General features: G+C 41.3%; 1 protein-coding gene across 11 annotated transcripts in view; it reads left to right on the forward strand.

Annotated features, from left to right (window-relative positions):
• The window catches only part of rassf7a (Ras association domain family member 7a), a 69,695-nt gene extending 67,572 nt beyond the window's left edge, over positions 1-2,123 (forward strand). For all 11 annotated transcript variants that reach the window (XM_036976953.1, XM_036976913.1, XM_036976902.1 and 8 more), the window contains one exon: positions 1,470-2,123. In XM_036976953.1, the coding sequence (XP_036832848.1) occupies positions 1,470-1,501 (32 nt within the window). In that variant the 3' untranslated portion in view covers positions 1,502-2,123. The remainder of the gene's footprint in view (positions 1-1,469) is intronic.
• Positions 2,124-9,786: the final 7,663 nt, after the last annotated feature.

The following is a 9,786-nucleotide window of genomic DNA, read 5'->3' on the forward strand; positions in this document are numbered from 1 at the left end:
TCTCTTTCCCTTACTTCTGTCTCTCTCTCTCTCGATCACCATTCTCTCTAGCTGTGTCTGTCTGTCTGTCTGTCTGTCTGTCTGTCTGTCTGTCTGTCTGTCTGTCTGTCTGTCTGTCTGTCTGTCTGTCTCTCTCTGTCTCTCTCTGTCTCTCTCTGTCTCTCTCTCTCTCTGTCTCTCTCTCTGTCTCTCTCTCTGTCTCTCTCTCTGTCTCTCTCTCTGTCTCTCTCTCTGTCTCTCTCTCTGTCTCTCTCTCTGTCTCTCTCTCTGTCTCTCTCTCTCTCTCTCTCTCTCTCTCTGTCTCTGTCTCTGTCTCTGTCTCTGTCTCTGTGTGTGTGTTGTGCATGTTGTGGACTACCAGTAGCTCTGCCTCCTGCTGCTCCCTCCACTCCAGCTGTGCTGTAACATCCAGACCGGTGGTGCAGCTGTGAGTGCTTCATGATTCCCCACAGTATGTCGCTGTGTCCCCTGCCCCAGTCAGTCCAGCGATGCAGGGTGTCTCTCCACCCTCAGAACAACAGGCTTATTCTCTACGGACAGCTGTGTTTCAACACAACCACACTGTTACACTGTCACCACTCTATTTCTGTATAAAAGAGTGAGCCTAATTTAAATACATTCAAATACACATTTTTGCTGCTTTACAATTGATAAAAGAGGCTCAACGACTGACCAATCGGGCTGTAGTGTAAAATATATATTTTTGATTATTGTGTCAGAGAGGCCTTTATGTTTCTGTTTGGGAGATTACTTCCACAATGTCTTGTATGTTGGTGACCTTTGACTTCCAGAGAGAGAGAGAGAGCCTGACCTCAGAACTCTGTAAGGTGTATTGCACAGTCCATTCTCTCCCGTGTGAGGTCATGGGCCCTGTATGAATACTTTAAACATGCATCCTTCCTTCCTCCCTTCCGTGACGTAATCTCTGATCCAACTTGATTGGATAGTGTAAAGTAAGCGTCTCCATGATATTTCAGATGAGTGATTACTTCTAAGGACAGAGAATGGAACAATGCATTTCAGAAGTACTGAAACAGGGCCATGGCCCTGTATGTGGGATGTTGGGTTTCCTCCTAACTGGTTGGAATGGGTTTCCACGGTGTGTGTGTGTGTGTGTGTGTGTGCGCGCTCTCCCTCCTCCCTCCAGGTTGCTGAGGTATTTGGACTGTTTCTCTGGCTTTATTGGGGAAATAGATGTAGCATGCTTGAGGTAGAAGTTGCCCCTCATCACAGATCTAGGATCAGTTGTCCCTATGACCCAATCCATTAGGTGGCTAAATAACTCAGAATCAGACTCTGAATCAATGGTTAGGGCCAACTTCTACCCACTACCAGGGCATGCTTTACTGTCTCTATCTAGCAAGCTCTCCTTCCGCCTTAAAAAGAAAATTGGTTTCGAGAAAAGTGTTTTCCTAACCAAACCAAATGAATGGAGACATCATCCCCACTTATTTTTGTGTGTCTTGCAGTCGTGACATCCAGAGAATCGTCATGGAGATAAAACAAGGGACAGCAGGGCCAAGGAGTTGTTCGCTGTTCAGTTAAAGGGATAGTTCACCCAAATTATAAAATTACAGGAAACAGTGCCAGGAACACTAATCCAAAGCATGGATTGTTGTCATGCATTGTCTATACTGCTTACAGGGTATGGAAACCAATATGTAATTTTGTGATTTGGGTGAACTATCCCTTTAATGTCACCACCACATATTCTATTTAACCCCTGTTTGTCTTTATAACTACTGTCTGTCATTATTATTATCCAGATTACCACATATGCTACAGTGGATGCTGCTGAGGGGAGGATGGCTCCTAATAATGGCTGTAATGGAGTCAATGGAATGGTATCAAACACATGTGGTTGATACCATTCCATTTACATTGTTCCAGACATTATTATGAGCCGTCCTCCCCTCAGCAGCCTCCACTGACATACTATATACATACTGTATATACTACATAAATATATTTACAGCATTTGGCTACTGTATACCATATGAAGTACGATACATAGTACCTATGTATGAAATGTAAAATAATTTAGGAAACCTTTTACCTAGAGAATTATTACTTTTTCTGTGTATTTAAATATAATAAAAGATGAGGCATTATGTTTTAGATAATCTGGCTGTTGGTGGTGTGTTTTGAATGAATGAAAACGTTCAATCCTCTGAAAGACATCTTTGAAGAATTGAAGAAACCACATCATATTTGCAGATGTACTTGCATATACAGGCCTGGTTTAGTGACACAATAGGATATAGCAAGGATTGGCCGTTGTTGGGAATGTCCAACTCTAAATATTTCACATGCTAGTGCATAAAGCTGACTCAAAACTCAAGTCGCTCTTTCTACGAGGCACATTTGTTTAATGCATTCTACATTTACTGTAGGTATTCCTAGATTAATAATGGCTGCTATAAGGAGCTGTTTTGAATGGTTACTGCAAGTCTTCCAATGCACTGTGAGTGACAGAAAGCACAATATATTAATTACACACAGGTGGCTCACACAGTCTGTCACAAAAATGTCTCTCTTGGTGTGGGAGTGAAGTAGTGCTCACATCCTGGCACCTGCAGCTATGGGGAGGGGGGGGGGGGGGTGATTATAATACAGTAGACATAGAGTATGTGTGACCTAGCAATGATTGCTATGGACATGACTATGCTATGTTGACATGTCCACTCACAAAATGGCTGAACATACACATTTAATGAACGCTCATTCTCTATTTAAGTGCTTCCTCATACCATATACTCGCCATTTCCCAGGCTCCAGTCTAGACCTCTCATCTCAACCACAGTGACTTGCTTCGGTAATTGAACATGGAAAATAAAAAGGAACTTACTCACAAAGCAAACATGACACGAGTGCATAACTAGGAACAAGTACAATCTACTTTTAACAGACTATGCAAATGATCAAAAATGCAAATGAAATCTATCCAACCCTTTATGATAAGCAGCCCTGGTCCTGAAAGTGTATTTCGCAGACTAGATGGCATTGAAAGTAAAATGTCTATTCACAGTTTTCTGCTCTGTAATGTAGATTGTTAGAGATTTCACCACTACAGTAAGTGATATCATAAACAGTGATCAAACCCACATCTCTCTGGACCCACCGTCAGATGACTCAGTCCCACCGTTCTCCCTCTCTCTGTGTTTACCTGTGTAAACACGGTGGCTGTCTGATGGAATGATTGACATGAACCACCACTGTCCTGAAACAAACTCTGCTTAGCTGCTCCACAGCTCTGTAAATATTTGTCCTTGCTACCACTTGTTAGGAATCCCAAGAAAAGCACATAAAAAGATTCCTCATCTCTTTACATACTGTATGTGCACCCATATATTTAGACCTTTTTTCCACCCTTCAGTAGTTGTCTCATGACTTTGTCAATGTCAGGCATTTCTCTACATGCCTGTTGTAACCCTTACCTCTGTGGGTTGGGGGAGTAGCTGAGGCACACACAGTACCAGTCAAAAGTCTGGACACACACTCTTTCCAGGATTTTTCTTTATTTGTGCTATTTTCTACATTGTAGAATAATAGTGAAGACATCAAAACTGAAATAACACATGGAATCATGTAGTAACCAAAAAAGTGTTAAACAAATCAAAATATGTTATATTTGAGATTCTTCAAAGTAGCCACCCTTTGCCTTGATGACAGCTTTGTACACTCTTGGCATTATCTCAACCAGCTTCAGGAGGTAGTCACATGGAATGCATTTCAATTACCAGGTGTGCCTTGTTAAAAGTTAACATGTGGAATGTCTTTCCTTCTTAATACATTTGAGCCAATCAGTTGTGTTGTGACAAGGTGGGGTTGGTATACAGAAGATAACCCTATTTGGTAAAAGACCAAGTCCATATTATGGCAAGAACAGCTGAAATAAGCAAAGAGAAACGACAGTCCATCATTACTTTAAGACATGAAGGTCAGTCAATCAGGAAAATTTCAAGAACTTTGAAAGTTTCTTCAAGTGCAGTTGCAAAAAGCATGATGTAACTGTCTCTCATGAGGACCACCACAGGAAAGGAAGACCCAAAGAAACCTCTGCTGCAGAGGATATGTTCATTAGAGTTACCAGCTTCAGAAATTGCAGCCCAAATAAATGCTTCACAGAGTTCAATTAACAGGCACATCTCAGCATCAATTGTTCAGAGTAGACTGCATGAATTAGGCCTTCATGGTCAAATTGCTGCAAAGAAACCACTACTAAATAACACCAATAATAAGAAGAGACTTGCTTGGGCCAAGAAACACAAGCAATGGACATTAGACCGGTGGAAATCTGTCCTTTGTTCTGACGAGTCCAAATTTGAAATTTTTGAACGGATGATCTCCACATGTGTGGTTCCCACCGTGAAGCATGGAGGAGGAGGTGTGATGTTGTGGGGGTGCTTTGCTGGTGACACTGTCTGTAAAAAATAAATAAATTCAAGGCACACTTAACCAGTAAGTGTGCCACTATTTGACCAAGAAGGAGAGTGATGGAGTGCTGCATCAGATGACCTGGCCTCCACAATCACCTGACCTCAACCCAATTGAGATGGTTTGGGATGAGTTGGACCGCAGAGTGAAGGAAAAGCAGCCAACAAGTGCTCAGCATATGTAGGAACTTCTTCAAGACTGTTGGAAAGTTATTCCAGGTGGAGCTGGTTGAGAGAATGCAAAGTGTGCAAAGCTGTCATCAAGGCAAAGGGTGGCTACTTTGAAGAAACTAAAATATATTATTATTGGTTCAACACTTTTTTGGTTACCACATGATTCCATATGTGTTATTTCATAGTTTTGATGTCTTCACTATTATTCTACAATGTAGAAAATAGTAAAAATAAAGAAAAACCCTTGAATGAGTAGGTGTGTCCAAACTTTTGACTGGTAGTGTATGTTTGTCAGAGCTACTTGAAAGGGCAAAACAGTTTTGATATTAAGATGAATTATGTGGAATTGGATTATGGTGATAAGATCAGGACATGTCTGGCTTGGCTGGGGATAGATAAGCCCCAAATCCCTACAATTCCCATAGTCTAGAGAGACAGGGAGACAGAGAGGGGGGTGAGAGAAGTGGGAAAAGAAAGGAGAGAGAGAGGGACAGTTCTCTGATCTGGTATGACTTCACTAAACCGCACCTGGGAAAGGGAGGCTCACACACACACAGACACACACTGAGCTGTTGCAGGGTCACATTGACATGAGTATGCACTGGAAGTGAAACACTAAACGCTAATGTTGTGTGATAGTCTCATGGGAAGATAAGAGAGAGATGTGGGAAAAAAACAAATACCAAAACACAGACTGAGTAAAATGGATGTTTTCCTATTAGGGATTATCACACAGGAAGGCCTTCCAGTTCAGGAGCAGTTTAAACACATCCAGTTAGTCTCTAATCTTTGGAAACATCCCCTTTGTGGCCTGTACAGACAGAACAGTCACAAGGGCACTACCACTCTCACACACAACCTCACCCACTCAAAATCTAACCCGGAGGAAAGCAATCTGAAACAGTAGAACATTAACAGATTATGATGTGTTGGCAGGGTGCTAACCTAATGAGGGCATTATGTTTGCTCACAGATACAGTACCACTCATCATGGATCCTCTCTCACCTAATCTGTTTAGGATGTTTCAGCAAGAGGCCGGTGAAACTTTTGCCTTTTAAATATAGAAACGTTATAAAGAATGACCTTAACCAGACAGATCAATATGTATCTAGACAGGACGTGGGTTGGAAATCATGGCATGGCATTGAATGTTGTTATCACTAGAAAGAAAGGGGGCCCTGCCAAAAACAGACTTACTTCTTTAGATCTGAAAGGGTTGGATAGGTATAAGCCCTATGATGGTAGTTCCACTTTTGCCATACTGCTTATACCTATCCAATAATTTCAAATGTACAGTACACGTGTGCCTGGGTCTAAGAGGTAGGGGGCTAGAGGCTGTTTGTAGCCGGTCCTGAATGTTCTAGATATAGCCCTGCTGCCTGCATGACTGCCTGTTGATGGGGTGGTGCTGTGAGCGTTTGCACGTTCACATCATGCTGAGTAAGCCACTGTTAATGAGTCTGACTTACATCACTTACATATCTACAGTATCTACTGGGAGTCATCCAGGAGGCAATAAACTCAATACTGAAACAACACACAGGCGTTTAATTGTACAGTAAGAAGGAAATAAATATACTTGAGGCCACATGATTTCAATAGAAAGTTTACTTTTTTTCCCCCCATGGGGACACATTGTCAAGCTAATTGTTTTGGAACTGACTATACATAGTTATATACATTGATACAAGTATCTATGCTAATGAACAAAATACACATAAAAGTCAACTAAGGCAATGCCAAAGAAAAGCTCACCACCAGTAGAGTCCCAGTAGATGGCATGAAAGGTCTACAGGACGGCAGGTCCATAGTAAGCTAATGACAAAGGCCTCTGACTGAGAGTCTGTCCAGAGATTGTGTCCTGAGATATAATACAGTACTCAGAAAGGGTAGTAAAACCTAATAGGTGTCAGATAGCACTAGATGTACAGCTTGCGGATGGATATACGTTACATGTAGAGAAAGTCTGTCTGGACAGGGCAGTTCCCACGACGGCAGGAGGGGCAGGGAAGTCTCCCTAAAACCAGGTTAGCCGCTGTCACACGCACAGTGGAATTGGGATAGGCGCAATGTACGTTAGTCAGTGGCTTACCTGATTTCAGATTTATAAGATATCCTACTAAACGCTGACATGAGTGGCTGGGGAGGGGGGTAATAACACAATAATAGCATAGTAGTAATAATAATAGCCTTATCATACATCTTATTTGACATCAACATGGCATGCAGATGTAAACTTAATTGTGGCCTTAGGAATTTGGCAAAGCAGTTGCCTACATAGTGTGAATCCAAATGCTGAAAATAACTTTGGGATTTAAAACTATATGGCAATCTCAGTTAGTTTGGCAGGCTATTCTTTGGCATTTTCATCTGAATTCTCGATACATTTCGGTTGTAAAATATTTAGCATGGTTCTCTTTTAATCTTATCAGTCAAAATTACAAATATGGTCAACACTAGTGATTAATTCTACAGCACAGGCCTATAACACATCATACACCCTGTGAAACATTGTATCAAGCTATTTCAAAAACATTTGGAAAATATTCTCATTTTGAACAGAATACAAACATTTCACCAGATAAAAATATACAATATAGCCTACTCACCAATCTCCCAAGTTTTATTTTTGAACAGGTCATAATGCATGCAAACACTGTAACTGTTTTCTGAAAAAGAAGGTACAATATTTCATTAAAGTTAAGTGCATTTAAAGAATAGCAGTGTGGCCTAGACAAACGCAGAAGTTCAGTCCACTTGCGCTACTCCAACCATGCCATCTCCCCTGCATCTGCAACCTGAACTGCATATGCAAATCATACAGATACTGGCGTCTCGTAAAGCCAGTGGGCAGTCATATTCCTACTGTACAGGCCGTCCAATAGACAACCATCGAATTACAGCTCCAAGGGGTGTGCTTAACACCACCAATGGGTTTGGTGGATTTCCTGAGTTATAGTTGGGTTGCGGCGCGTTCATTTCTGCACGTCTTACATTAGGAATGAACCATTTCCACGACATACATGTCCTGCAATCGGCAACATTAATCAGAAAGGATTTCACGACTAGATTCCCCCAGTGAAAAAATCGGGCGAACTGTGATGCAACATTGGTCACTTGAGTCAAGGGAGGTGTATTTAACCAGTTTTGAGAAAGAGCGCTCTACCCGTTCTACTACTGAAAGTGGTTGAACTCTGTTCGCTTGTGATCGGTGTTGCCATGAGGAGAGTGTGGTTGTGCACGTACCAAGGATGCTGCTGCATTACAGTAGTGGAAGCCAGAACGAGAGAGCGCAAATGGCACAGACTGTATGATCTATTCTAGACTAATGTGGTAATGCAATCATGAAGTATTCAAGGCGCGTTACGGAGCATCTTAAATTATTTAGATGCCCTGCAAGACGCAAAGTGCCATGTCAGATACAATTGCCCGACACTCAATACCATTATTTAATACACGTTTTAAACAGATTGATACTCACATTTTTCTGATATATTATGTTACCGTTTTATTAGTACTTCACTCCCCTGTTGACAATTCTCTTCATAATCATAATAATTTTACACATATTTCTAGCTTGAATATTTCCACATTTCCTCTAACTACTGTACTGTCTGGTCCGACCAGATCACAGTGGTCTGGTCAGTGGGGTAGTGAGAGGCAACTCAGGCGGGTTCATCTGAATACATTTAATTCACACAATTTTCTCTTAATCGTGACACTATTTGCATTATTCATTCAACCATATAATTGTCCCCATCAAATATAAAAAACCTGCTGTAGCAGGTAGCCTAGTTTGCCTTGAACGACTGTGGGCTATGAGTAAAACTGTTCAAAATTTGAACTTTTGACCGCGACGGATTGGCTAGTGTCAAACAATCATTTTTTTCCGCCTCGGTGTATATAAAAACATATTTAAACAGTGCTCTGTGTGTCTGAAGCCTTATTGATACTGGCGCGCGGGTTCAATAACATTACCAAGTGACCTGTTTGAAGTCGAAGCCAAAGCTATCAACATCAAAGGAACATAATATTGTCTGGTCGAAAATGCCAGACCATACAATTTACTTGATTGGATACAATCGGATACAGGGACAAATTATTACACGATACAAAGCAACAATTAAGCAGGAATGTCTTACGCTTTAGCCTATTATGTAACAGGCCCGTCCAGGTAATACGTCATTTTTACTTCAACCAGCAGAGAGCGGCAGAGCCACATAGTATATAGGCAACCGGAATGCCCATTATTATGATCAGTCCGGCTACACACAGCCTACAGTAAGTACAGTTGTACGATTGGATGACTTTGCATGGGTAACCGAAAATTAGCTAGCCTAATAGGCAGCATAATGGTTAGCATAGGTAGTGGCATAGCGCAGTTTCTCAGGGCCCCGGAAGGTACGAACAAGACGCCCCCCCCCCCCACCCAACTAAACATTTTTTAATAAAGCATTTTTTTCTATGCGGCAGAGAGCAAAAAAATGGCAGTTTTATAGCTAATCTCCTGCTATTCTACACATTTTGCCATGATGTTGTGAGAAAAAAAATCAGTTTAAAGCTAATTTCCTGTCATTCAAAAAATACATGGTTTATGACATTCCCTTGAAAAAAAATGGCAGTTTTATAGCTAATCTCCTGCTATTCCACACATTTTGCCATGAGGTTGTGAGAAAAAAAATCAGTTTAAAGCTAATTTCCTGTCATTCAAAAAATAAATGGTTTATGACATTCCCTTGCGGTGGCTGCAGGGGTGTGTGCTATGTCAGTGAGCTTAGTCACTGCAGTTTGAAATTGTCAAAAGACTGGGGAAAAACCTAGGGGTGAATCCTAAATCTAATTGGCCTGATCTACTTCCTAATCTTCTTCATCTAGGCTTGGAAGAAAGGGACATCTGTATAAAATAGTTTCAACCAAACCTGCGTTATCTGACGAAGATGCTTTCACCTATCCAACCTAGATTAGTCTGCCACTCTACAAGTCTGTGTGATGAGTGTTTATCAGAGGAAAAGGTGGAGCATGTGTTGACATTTTGTGAACTGTGTGATAGGGAGAGATGATGTGAAAGGGTTAGGGGTTTGGGTGGTGTAGTGAGGGGAGGAAAGGGGAGGGAAGTGTTGTCTAGGGCTCTATTTCACTTCCTTAGAGGAACAGAAATAATGAAGATAATTTAAT

This window comes from Oncorhynchus mykiss, chromosome 1 (assembly GCF_013265735.2).
Source record: "Oncorhynchus mykiss isolate Arlee chromosome 1, USDA_OmykA_1.1, whole genome shotgun sequence".
Classification (NCBI taxonomy): domain Eukaryota; kingdom Metazoa; phylum Chordata; class Actinopteri; order Salmoniformes; family Salmonidae; genus Oncorhynchus; species Oncorhynchus mykiss.